This window comes from Python bivittatus, unplaced genomic scaffold (genome assembly GCF_059951505.1).
Source record: "Python bivittatus isolate LINGU-HERP-01145 unplaced genomic scaffold, Pbiv_v1 ctg000370_np1212, whole genome shotgun sequence".
Lineage (NCBI taxonomy): Eukaryota > Metazoa > Chordata > Lepidosauria > Squamata > Pythonidae > Python > Python bivittatus.
Window position 1 is genome coordinate 3,994,471 of NW_028277062.1, and position 11,875 is coordinate 4,006,345.

At 59.7% G+C, this 11,875-nt stretch overlaps 2 protein-coding genes across 2 annotated transcripts; one reads left to right on the forward strand and one right to left on the reverse strand.

The window, feature by feature from the left end:
* The first annotated feature begins 116 nt into the window (after window positions 1-116).
* Window positions 117-3,703, forward strand: AP1S1 (adaptor related protein complex 1 subunit sigma 1). The gene is made up of 5 exons (XM_088142177.1): window positions 117-275; window positions 849-1,027; window positions 1,985-2,093; window positions 2,464-2,601; window positions 3,062-3,703. Exons 1-5 carry the CDS (start codon window positions 273-275, stop codon window positions 3,107-3,109), a joined length of 477 nt encoding a protein of 158 aa, XP_087998303.1. The 5' UTR covers window positions 117-272; the 3' UTR covers window positions 3,110-3,703.
* Window positions 3,704-5,847: 2,144 nt separating this feature from the next.
* VGF (VGF nerve growth factor inducible) lies at window positions 5,848-11,336 on the reverse strand. Its single transcript, XM_088142105.1, has 2 exons — window positions 11,202-11,336; window positions 5,848-9,504 (listed from the first exon to the last, which is right to left on the reverse strand). The coding sequence occupies exon 2, from the start codon at window positions 9,484-9,486 to the stop codon at window positions 7,969-7,971; it is 1,518 nt and encodes a 505-aa protein (XP_087998231.1). The 5' UTR covers window positions 9,487-9,504; window positions 11,202-11,336; the 3' UTR covers window positions 5,848-7,968.
* Between the last annotated feature and the right edge of the window lie 539 nt (window positions 11,337-11,875).

Below are 11,875 nucleotides of genomic sequence, written 5' to 3' on the forward strand. Positions count from 1 at the left end.
AGGGCCGGGCCGGGCCGGGCCGGGCGGGGCGGGGCGGGGCGAGGGGGGTGGGGGGCGGGCTCGGCCACGCCTCTCCCCTGTTCTGGGGAGGGGCGTCCCGGCGGCTTCCCGCTGACGTCACGGCAGGGCGTCGCCCGCGTCGCCCGGCAACCGCTCCCGCCCGGGCCCGGAAGTGCGCGACACGAGCATGCGCGGGCGGGCACCTGGGCAGGTTCGGGCGGAGAGGAAGCGGCCGCCGGGCCCGCGAGGGACGCGCCGCCGCCGCCGCCGCCATGGTGAGGGGGGCGGAGGCAGCGGGCAACCGGGGACCGGGCCGCGGGAGGACTCGGGCGCCGGACCGCCGAGCAGGGGCGCTCCCAAGCCGGCCTCCGGGCCCGCTTGCCTCGGCGGCGAGCGCGGGAGGCTCCGGGGCGGGGCGGGGCGGGGCGGGCCTCGGCTTCGGCCGGGCCCCGGCAGGGCACGGCGCGGCGGTCGCCCTGGGAGCCGGTGACAGGACCGCCCCGCGGCGGGGGGGAGGCGGCTTCCGACGGGCACGGTCCAGAACCGGGGCAGAAGGCGCGGGCCCCCGCGGGCCCTTCCGCGCCCCGGATTTCGCGGCTCCTCAGAAGCTTCGCGGGGGGGCCAGACAGTCTGCCCCGCCGCGGCCGCTCTCAGTTCCCGCACCGCCCACGCGGAAAACCGGAGACCGACCCCCCGGGGCTGTTTCCAGGCCGGGGGGAGAGCTGCGGCCCGGCGCGGCTCCTGCCCCGCGGTCCCGGAGCGGCCTCGGTGCGCCGGCGCCTGGGCGAGCGGGTGGCCCGTCCCCGCCGCCCTCCCGCCCGCGCCCCAACCCGCTCTGTGCCCCGCAGATGCGCTTCATGCTGCTCTTCAGCCGGCAGGGGAAGCTGCGTCTGCAGAAGTGGTACTTGGCCACCTCGGACAAGGACAAGAAGAAGATGGTCCGCGAGCTCATGCAGGTGGTGCTGGCGCGCAAGCCCAAGATGTGCAGCTTCCTGGAATGGCGGGACCTGAAGGTGGTCTACAAGAGGTGACTCCTCCCTGCCTCCGCTGGCCCCTTCCTGCCTCGGGGGCGTCAGAGGGGGAGAGGCTGCGCTCGCTCGGCCTGCCACCGGCGTCCTCTGGGGCTCTCTGCGGATGGGGTGCCTTCCTTGTGGGAGAACACGCGACACGGCCCCTCCTCGGCCCCTGGCTTCCTTTCTGCTTTCCGCGGTGGGGGGCAGAGGCGGTGCTGGTGGGTCCAGAAAGCGGGCGGTGAAAGGAGGGCCAGAGCAGCCTTTGCTCTCTGGAGCTTTCCTGTTATATGGGGAGCAAGGGGGTCCTCTGCCTTGAAGCTACAAGGGGACAGAAGCTCTGGAAGCCCCCGCCACCCCACTCCCCAAAGTCCGGCCTTGTGAGGAGGAACCAGCAGGCCATGCATTCGTCTGCCACAGCCACGTTCTGTGTGTGTGCTTTCCTGTTCCTTCCCTTCCTGCGTGCGCCCAGTGGGGATGCCAAAAGGCAGGGTCTGGGGGACAGGAGACGGCCTGGCCCTACCCACTCCCTCTCTGCTTGGGGCTGTTGGAGCAGCAAGACCTCAGCGAAGCTGGCATCGAGTGCATCCTGTGTCCTCCCCACGGGCAGCTGGGCCGACTTTGCAAGACCCTAAACCTAACCCTCAGGGAGTGGCAGTGTGCTTTCTGGCCCTTTAAGTGGTGCCCTGAGTGCCGCTTGGCCTCTCTCCCGAGGAGGTGGGTGCTCCACCTGTTGGGGTGGGCTGTGTCCTGAGGATGGTTTAGTGGGACTCCTCTCCCCTCAGAGGAGGTGCCTCTGGGGCTTCTCGCTGGCTGCGGTCTCATTCCCATGGCTGATAAGAATGCAGCGCTTCCTGGGGGGGGGGCGGATCCTCCCCTCTCTGCCCCTCCCCTCTGGAAGGGGCTGCGCTTTGGTGTTTGCTGTGGGGTGAGGGGGAGACTCTCAGCCCCTGCTTTCTTCTCCTCTGGCCCAGGTATGCCAGCTTGTACTTCTGCTGTGCCATCGAGGGGCAGGACAACGAGCTGATCACCCTGGAGCTCATCCATCGATATGTGGAGCTGCTAGACAAATACTTTGGCAGTGTGAGTGTGTCCGCCGGAGCCGGAGGTGGCTAGGAAGTTGCAGTTTTCCTTCCTTGCGTCGATCCTGACTGCTTCGTGGCCCCCCCTTCCGTGCCCCACAACAGGGCTGCTGCTGCTGCTGCTGCTGCTGCTGCTGCTGCTGCTGCTGCTTCCTTCTGCCAGGCCAGCTCTTGGCAGCACCCCGATCTCTGCCTCACGCCTTCATGAAACCTGGACCCGTGGCTGTTGCTTGGGTCTGCCGATGCCAGGCCCCGCTTCCTCCCCAGGCCTGGAACTGGGCCTGGCAGCTGTGCCGTGGGATGGGCAGGGCACTCCTGCTCCCCCACAGATCACCAGCAAAGGCCTCCCTGCTTTGTGCCCCTCCCCCCAGGTGTGCGAGCTGGACATCATTTTCAACTTTGAAAAAGCCTACTTCATCCTGGATGAATTCCTGATGGGGGGAGAGGTGCAGGACACCTCCAAGAAGAGCGTCTTGAAAGCCATTGAGCAGGCGGATCTCTTGCAAGAGGTGCGGGGCTGGGGGGGTGGGCCAGTCCGAAGGGTCAGCTGCAGCCCCCGCCAGTGGCTGGGGGGAGGAAGCAGCCTCCCCCGAAGCCGCTTGCTTGCTGGCTGCATCCCATGAGTCACCCACGGGCACGGCTGTGCTCTGCTTGCGCTCCCGCAGTAGCCGGTGTGGGCGACTCAGCTCCCGCAGAGCTGTAGTGTGAGCGTTGGGGAGGGGAGGGGAGGGGAGAGGAGCTGCCACAGTCACCTGGCTCCTCCGGGGGCACGTGGGATGCTGGGTTCCTTCTAGCAACTGGAACAGCTGTGCTGCTAGGTGAAATTTCAGGAGCATGCTGAGTGTGTGCAGAGTGCCTTCTCACAACTATCTCTCAGGGAGGGGGTTGTGCTCCCAGCATGCCGAGTTGCCTAGGTCATTTGGGTCAGGGACCCCTGTGCTGATTCTCCCCCTTTCATCCTTCCTGCAGGAGGACGAGTCACCCCGAAGTGTGTTGGAGGAGATGGGGCTGGCGTAGCTGAGGCTCCCTTCAGAATCTCAGGCCATCTTCCCTCACCACCCTGCCCCTCCCCCTTCCTCCGCTGCCCCACAGGCCCTGCAGATACCTACTCGTGAGGCTCCTCGGTGGTGGGCAGCCGGACTCTCCAGCCCCCAACCCAGTGCCAAGCGGCTCTCCCTCGGGGGCAGGATCCAGGGCAGTTTTCGCCATGGTCCCAGGGTGCTGGCGGGTGAAAGCCCCTTACTCCCCGTCGTCTTCATCATTCAGTTATCTGTTCCTGCCCCCTTCCACGCCCGCAGTGCCATCCTGCTGTGCCACCGCTGCCGCCGCTGACTTGCACAGGCAGCCTCTGACCAAGCCTGGCTGAGGTCTCGGCTCCTGCCTTTTCTCTCTCGGACTCCCCCGAAGCTGGCACAGTGTTGGGAGGGTCCCAGGTCACCAGTAGGACAGCAGCTTCCTTGCACCCGAAGGCTGCTTTCTGGATGTTGGGGGCTTGTTTGGGGGGGGTGTTTCTCTCCTCTCTGCCCCCGCTCCTGCAGGTGGACCTCTCCAGCCCAAGGAATGGGAGGGGAATGTCTTCCCGGGTTTTCTGAATAAAATGTGTCTGGAAGAGCCTGGCCTGATGTTTTCTTTTATGCCTAGCAGGGATCCCAGAAGTAGCAGCTGGCCACAAGGCTGCAGGGACACACTCAGTTCTAGCCAGGGGTGGGGGGAAGAGAGATCCTGGGCCAGGTGTAACAGGGAGGGTCAGACGGTGCCCTGCTGTTGTTCCTGGAGACCACCTAGGCAGGGTGGGGAGGACTGGTGCCAAGCGGGGGTCAGGTACCCCCCTTATTCCTGCTGCTGCACAGCATCTTGCCTGGCAGGGTACTTGGGGGGCCTAGTGAGATGGCTTGGGCGAGGGGAGGTTGTTGCAGAAGTGTTCCTAGGGCAGCAAGGCCGTAGGCGCAAGGAGGCCGTGAGACTTCAGGCAGGACCACCGGGGCCGCATGTTGGTCACCTCAAGTGTTCTTCCAGCCTAGCGGAGGACCTTGTGAAATTCAACTATTGGAACTAGGAGGGGGCTTTCCTCTCTTTCCAAGTGGCCCAGTACATTTTTTATGCCTGTAAACTCAGGCTGAATGAGGATGGAGAAGCTTTGCAACTCCTCGCTCTGGTGGCTGCCTATTTTCCATTGTTAGGAGCATGGGCTCAGACTGGCAGGTGGGGTGGGAGGTGAGATGAGGAGAGGACTTTCTTTCAAACAGGTCTTCCAGTCACTGATGCACCTCATTCCATCCTGGACTTAATGGATGCGGTGCAGCACTGAAAGCCACCGTGTTATGGCTTGATGAGGCAGTTACATCCTAAGGCCGTGGCCAATCCCAGGTTAGCTGAGATGCGCATCTTCGGAAACCCAGGCAGTTCTTCCTGGAGTTCCTTTGTGGAACTTTATTATCTGTCTCCCCAATTTATATGGCTGCCCATCTCACAACAGGGACTCTGGACAGCATACAAAGGTTAAAACCCAACAGTTACAACAACAACCCACGCCTAGCCCCATCTCTCTGTCTCTTACCTATCACCTCTTCCAGTCACAAAAATGCATGGCCACGAGAAGGCTGGTCTAACCTCTTGGCCCAACTGCCTGGGGAAGCAGCCTGGTCTTCAAAGCCTTACCAGACCTCCGGGGAATGCTGTTTTGCAAAGGGGGCACTGCCACTGAGAAGGCTCAGCTCCTGGGTTCCACAGGATATCATTGATTCATGGAGGGGACCCAGGACATGCCCTCATTGCTAGATCTGGTGGGTCAAGTAGAAACTTGTGCGGGAGGCACCCAGGCTGTCCAACAGCTGGCCTCCCAGGTGGGAGGCCCCCTGAACTTGCCGGGAGCAGCCGAACCAGCCTCTGGGCTTCCAACCTTCCCCCGGGCCGGCCTCCCTCCCTCCCTCCCTCCCTCCCTCCCTCCCTCCCACCTGCCAGCCAGCCAGCCAGCCAGCCAGCCAGCCAGCCAGCCAGCCAGCCAGCTCGCTGAGTGCCGAGGAGGGGCTTGTGCTCCCAGCATGCCAAGTTGCCTAGGTTATTTGGGTCAGAGAGCCCTGGGCAGATCCTCCCTCCCCCTTTCACCCTCTCCACCCATCCCTCTTTGGTGGCCCTCCCAATAGGGTCCCTCCTGACGCTCTCCCCCCCTCCCAAGCCCTGTGCTTGGATCTATGCTCGCTCTCCCCTCTGCGCTGTGCCCACCAAGGTGGGATGCTTTGTCCCTGGCTTCTGGCTCCGTTCCTGGCCAAGCTCCCAAAGGGCAGGTCCGGGGCGGTGGGACAAACTGGAAGCACCCAGCGAGTCAGCGCTGGCCTCGCTCGCCTGCCCGGATGGGACGAATGAGGCTTCTTCGCGCTGGTTCCGGAAGTCCTGGGGAGAGCAGCGACCTTCTCTCAGAAAGAGTCCCGGAGCCCTGGGGTGCCGCATGGCTGGCTTCTCTGCCCCAAGGACCCCAGCCCTCACTCGTGTTTGAGGGGCTGTCCTCCGGGTGAGAGTGAGCTGGTGCGCTTGCCACTCTGCACACGCCCAAAGGCTACTTTGGGAAATTATTATGTTCCAGCACTTCCCTGGCAAGGGCTAGTTCTGGTGAGGATTTAAAGCTTCCCAGATCTTGTATTGGGGGCAGAGGCCCATCTGGCCTGTAGCCCACCAATTTGCAAATAATGAGAGTAACTCATAATAAAATAGTTGCTTTTATTTCTTAGCAAAACTAGTAATTCGACATGCTATTTACAACAGGCCAAATGTGTTTTATTTCAAGTACAACAAAATGGACCAGACATCAAAACAACTTTTCTGTTTGTTTTTACAGGACTGGACATCACAAATTGAAGAAACTTGCACACTCTAGGACTGATGTCAGTGGAAAATTCTTACACACGTGCAAACTGCTGCCTTTGCCACGGCCTTATTTGCCTCCTGTTGCTCACCCAGGTAGATCCCTCAGGCAGGCAGCTTTGGATGGTCATGAATGTTCACAAGCAGGTGTACTAAAGCATGCTCAAGCCCAACCTCCCCATCCCTTGGAGGGTCCCTTGGTTCTGGGTGCAGAATACCAGCGTAGTGGTCACATGACTCCTTGGTGTCAACCATCTGCTGGAAGAAAGGCTCTAAGAGCTGGGTAAGGCAGCCCGGCATTGCTCTCCTGGATTGCCAGCAGCCAGGAGGGTGTCCTTTTGAGCAACTCTGCAAAGTGGGAGCCAGAAAGAAAGAGAACCTCAAGAGCAGACGCAAGAGAAAAGAGCAGGTGTTTTCTGCTGGGGATCACGGCTGTGCACTCCCCTCTTTCGTGGTTCGCACTGCCCACCCAACCCTCCCGGTGCTGCTGTCTCAGTCATGAGACAGGCTTTTTGCCACCTCCACAAGGCGGGGGGTGGGGGCTGATAGTATAAATCACCAGTAAGAATGTGGTCCTGGACTCTCCCCTCTAAGATGGGGCAGGCCTGTTTCGAGGGCAAAGTTGGAGGCAGGATCTAAACTCTGTGAGGAAACGTCATCTTGGACGTCCCATCCATGGAACACAAGAGCATCCAGAGCCAATGAGCGGATGCTGCTGAGGCCTTGAGGCCGTTCCTTAGCCAGCCTTACTTCCTGCCCCTTCAACCAGTCTGGAAAACCTGGTTTGCTTCTCACCTGATTCTTGCGATTCCTTTCTCTGATAAGTAGAAAAAGCAGATGTGCACGGGAGAAAGTGTAAATGGACCCCAAGAACTTGGGTGAGCAGGCTCGAGTTGTGCTCCTAAGGCACTCTCTTGCTACCTTGGAATATTCAAGGGAAAAGGATCCCAACCAGCTGTTCCTTAAGCCACTTGTAGTTTTCATGTTGGTTTGAGTGTGATTGTAGCCAGCATGGAGAGTCTACAGCGTAAGACTCACAGGACTTGACTTATCCTCATTAATTAGACTGTGATAACAAGCAGGTAGTAACAGGCTGTTCTATTGGACATCCCCCCACCCCCAGCCCAATAATGGTGTTTCAGGGAAGCCTGCGGTCCAGAATTTGACCTAATCAGCTGCTCTATCCTTGTCTCCTGAAGACAGAATATACCCCCTGCCCCTCAAAGTCGCCATCTAGAGTTGACTGGAATTGACCGAGGCTGCAATCCATACTTCAGGATCAGCCCCACCCCATCCTGGACATTCTTGTGATCTAGATTTGCTTGTTTGCCTTGCTAAACCTGGAGGGGAGGGAGGCAAAGGAGTTTGTCCTGGGCATGGGAGGGTAAGTGAGTAGAGATTATTTGGAAGGTTGATGTTCAGCCCCAGCGGGCAGTCTTTGTTGCCAGCACCAACTTGGGGGCTGTAGCACATAACCTCCACCTCTTCTCTCCCCTAATTCTTTTCTGAAACTTCTTTCTGGGAGTGCTATGAAATGTGGATTTATCAGAGTTCTGCCAAACAGGGTGGGAAGGTTAATTTAACCAAGAGCTTCCAAGGAGTCATGGTACAACTGGCATTCTCACCTGAAGCTGCCCTGGGAAGAAAGTGCCTGTGATTTGTCCTGTTTGCTCTTGCAAAGGTCTCTTGCTGCAGTTCCTTCAGGGGTCTTACAGTGCCTCTGGGGAATGGTCTCACGGGAGAGGGTCCTTTAAACTGGATATTGAGGAAAGAAAGCTCTCCTTTGACCAGTGGAGGGCAGCTGTCTGAAATCAGGTGAAAGGGAAGGTTTTGCTTTCCTTGATGCCACCAGTAGCTGGTTGCACCTGGACATTGTCTATTGGGACCTTTCGCTAGGTGGGGAGACTTGGTTCTCCTGAATCATGCAAGAACCCAGATTTATGTCAGAAACACTGTGAGTGGCCAAGTTTCTTTGGGTGGGGAAGGAGTGGGAGGAGAAGCAACAGCTGCCACCTTCACTAGAAAACTTTGGGGTGCTTCATCAGCAGGCTCTCTAGGTAGTTCTCTAGGTCCTCATCATGGGCTTGGATGTCATAATAGCCATCCCGTGGCACCATGGGGCCAGGCAGGTGGTGGTAGTGGTGGTAGACTGGAGTTTGGAAAGTCCGGGGGCTGATGTGGTTGGAGATCTTGGTGCTTCTGTCCTTGGCCTGGTACCGCTTGGGTGCGGGGAATTCATTACCTTTCAAGACCTCGTTCCAGGCAGCCTCCTCCTGCTTAGGGAGGTGGTGGTAAGACTGAAAGGCAGTGGGGTAGAACGCCTTGGGAATGGGATGGGCCTCTTGGTGAGCACTGGGGTAAGGAGGTGTCTTCTTGGGCTTGCTGTGCAATGGAGCCACCAACAGTTTGCTCTTGCTGTTGGACTCAGGCACCTCCTCCTTCTTCTTCTTCTCAACATCATTAATTATATCAATGACATCATCCGCGGGCAAGTGCAGCTTGCTGGACAATTCGATCAAGCGATCAATGGTGTTAGGGTCTATGTCTTCATCATCCTCCACCTCTGGGGTCTCATTGGACCTCTTGTCTTCAGCTACATTGTCTTCCACATCTTCAAAGAGGAGGGAGGTCCCTTTGCTTCCTTCTTCCTCGGACTCCTCCTGGGCATTGGCCCCTTGCTGTCCCTCTTCATCTTCTTCTCCATCCTTCAGCAAGTACTGAAGGAGCAGATCAGAGGCCATGTCTGCCAGGCGTTCTTCCTCAGCCGCAGCCCGGCGGGCCTCCTCAGCCTGCCTCCGGCTCTCAGCCAGCTCCTCATAGCGACGCTGCAAGAGTTGATGTTCAAGGTGCTGCTGCTGTCTCAGCTTCCGGGCTCCAGCCCAGGACTCATGGAGTGGTGCCTTGCGCTTAATGTTGCTCTTGAGTTGCTGGTACTCTTCCAGTTCCTTGAGCATGTCATCAGGGTGGGTGCCTTGGGAAGGCTCAGAGGGGGATGTTGGGCGGCTGTGAGAAGGTTCCTCTCTCTTACTGGTGGGGCTGTAGTGCTGCAGCTCCTTTAGCATGGACTTCAGGCTCTCCATCTCCCGCCCGTCAGAGATGCTTTCAGCAGCTTCCTTTGCCTCCTCCTCTTGAGGCTGGTCTCTGGGCTGCCAGCCCTGCTGTCTCCCTGGCTGCACGTCAGAGCCTTTGGTCTCACTCTGGACTCGTTCCTCATTGGCACTGGGTTTGGGGCTTAGGGGTAACTCCTTGGAGTTCTGGGGTGTGATCTGAAGTGCTTGCAGGAGGACAGCAGCAAGGGCCTTGGGGTCCATGTCTTGGAAAAGTTCCTCTCTGCTGCCCTTCTGGTTCCCAGCATCTGGGTCCATCTCTGGCCATGAACGGAGTGGGGTTTCTTTGTTGGACTCTTCTTGAGCTTTACCCAAGTGGCCCTCCAACCCCTGAGAAAGGGGGGCAGCCAGCTGGAGGTGACACTGAGTCAAGAGGCAGAGAGAAAGAAGCCACGCACCGCTGCGGAGAGACTGGGGCCAAAGCATCATGATGCAAAGCTGGACGATCTGTGTGTGGGGGGGGAGACAGACAAGGGAGAAGGTCAGAGCTTGATGGGACCCAGAAGCAACAGACCCTGGCTGACCTCTTGCGAGTCCCAGAACCATGGAAGGAAGGCGCTGGCTGGGCCCGCTGCTCCCCTCAGAGGCAAGGTGAGCCTGGCTCCCCCCTTCGATGGCCACCTCTTCTCTCATACCACCCCCAGCTAGCTGCTTGGTATGGTTGGCTGGAGCAATTTCTGCCAGCTGCACAATTAGAGGGGAGCAGTCTGCACTGCACATTAATCTTGGACTGACTCTGGGAGGGCATGCCCCATGCCTGCCACCAAGCAGTCTCCCCGGCCCTTTTTGTCCAAATGCCTTCTGCCTGTGCGCACTCACAAGGGCTGGCCATGGGGAAAGGCTGGGCAGGAGGTCTCCAAGGTCTGAGTGACACTCAGAAGAACGGCCACGGAATGGCTGCAAGGATCCTAGGGGCTGGGGAGTGCCAAAGTCTTCCTGTTCCCTGCGCCATAGAGAGGCATTGCTCCAAGGAAGATGGCACCTCCGCCCCGCCCGAGGGCCCTGAGTACACTCACACCTCCTGCATTCTCCATGGAGTGTGTTGGCGGAGGTGGGGGTGGCTCTTCGTTTGAAATGAATTGCTGCCGGCAGTATTATTGTCTCTTGCCAACCCGTTCCAGTCACTCGCTCTTTCAGCCCAATCATCTGGGAGGGGACGTTCTGCCCCCCCCCTCAACAGAATGAAATCCTCCTTTCATGGGACGGGGTTCTCCTTTGCCTCACCTGGTTCCTGGCGTCGGTGATAGACTTGGCGTAGGCTCAGTGCGATCCTTTTGCCCCTGCCTCCTTCAAGTGATTTTGGAACGAACAGGTCCTGCTTCCCTTGGCCCAGTTATCACCCCGCCCCCGCTTGCCCCCGCCCCGAGCTACCGGTGCAGGTGGCTGTCTGGAAGGGGCAAAGGAGCAGCCTCCCCTTCCCCCAGCAGCGCAACAGCAGCAGAAGCGGCAGATCGCTCTGCAGTCCCCACACCCACCGCCCCTGCTGGCAGGGAGTGCTGGGGAACCGCAGCCTTGGCCCCCTCCCCTTCAGCTTCCCCTTCCCCGCCTGCTTCCTTTCACCCTTCCTCATCCCACGCTCCTGTAGCCATCCAGGCTCGTCTTCGGCCCCTCGACCTCTCAGCCGCACCCGAAACCCTTCCATACTGATTGGATTGAGTCGTACTGATGTTCCTTTTAAAAAGCCTTGGCGATTTCCGCAATGTTTGCTCTCCCGCAAACTGAGCGAAGCCACCCCATTCTCCTTGGAGACCCCTGGGAGGCATCCCCTTTGCCTCGCCACTCCTCCTTCCTGCTTTTCAGAAAACAACAGCGCGATCAAGACCTTTCATTGGGCCCTCCCCCGCTTCTCCTTCGCACCCGAGTCAGCTAGGTTTATACATCCGTGTCCCTCCCGCCTGAATTCCGGAATGACGCAAGTTTTTCCCTTGCCCCAGCCCTGTCCGTCTCCCGAAGGGTCGGCGATCTGGTTCCCCCTCGGTCGGGGCTCTCCCACCGACCGGCTTTCTTCTGACGTGGCTTCGCTCTCCTCTCCCCGCCACCAGCAGTCCCCCACCTCCGTGGATGGGCGAGGCCGGGGGGGGGGCGTTTGTCTCTTCCTCCCCCTCTTCTTGGGAGGGCACTCCAGCCCACCCGCCAACTCTCACCGACGTTTCTCTGTGGTCCTGGGGGAGGGGCGCGTTGTCGGCTGGGGTGTAGCTGCGCCGCCGGGGACTCTGCACGCCCCACCCTTTCGCCGGTCCTCCCGTCTGCCGCCGCCGCCGCCGCCGCCGCCGCCTGCCTGCCTGCCTTTCTCGGGCGTCGCTCTCTCTACTGGATAGACGTTCAGCACCTTGAACAGCGGCGGGGCTGGGCGGCCGCTTTTGTACTTCCAGCCCGGCCCACGTGGGGGGCTCTATTGACGTCAATGTTCATTCATAAAATTCGAGCAGGATTGGAGGGGAGTCCCGCGCTTGCGCGAAACGGAAATAAGCCCGTGGAGTGAGCGAGTGAATGGCTGCCCGCCCGCCCGCCCGCCCGGCTGAATGAATGAGAGTGCAGCGGATGAATGAAGAGCTGAGACGGGAGCAGCAGAGAAGGGGAAAGCCGCAGGAGAGGGGAGGCGCGGACTCGGTGAATGAATGAGGCGCTCGGACTGAAGGGTGGGAGGGGCACAGACCTGGGGAGCCCCCGAGGAAACTCCTTCCAGATCTTCACAGGGGCTTCCCCCGTGCCGGGCCAAGAAACAGAGCCGTGGTTTCTTTCGAATCATGTCGGCGTCGCGAAGACCCTGTCTTCCTGGAAAGCTGGCGGCGGGCCGGGGGGAAATCATCTGCGGTCA

What these genes read in the sequence shown, in the direction of transcription:
- AP1S1 (XM_088142177.1), top strand. An exon ending in CTGAAGGTGGTCTACAAGAG is followed by an intron (nt 1,028 to 1,984) that starts GTGACTCCTCCC and finishes CCTCTGGCCCAG; the next exon opens with GTATGCCAGCTTGTACTTCT. An exon ending in TAGACAAATACTTTGGCAGT is followed by an intron (nt 2,094 to 2,463) that starts GTGAGTGTGTCC and finishes CCCTCCCCCCAG; the next exon opens with GTGTGCGAGCTGGACATCAT.
- VGF (XM_088142105.1), bottom strand. Translation starts at nt 9,486, where the DNA reads ATGATGCTTTGGCCCCAGTCTCTCCGCAGCGGTGCGTGGCTTCTTTCT.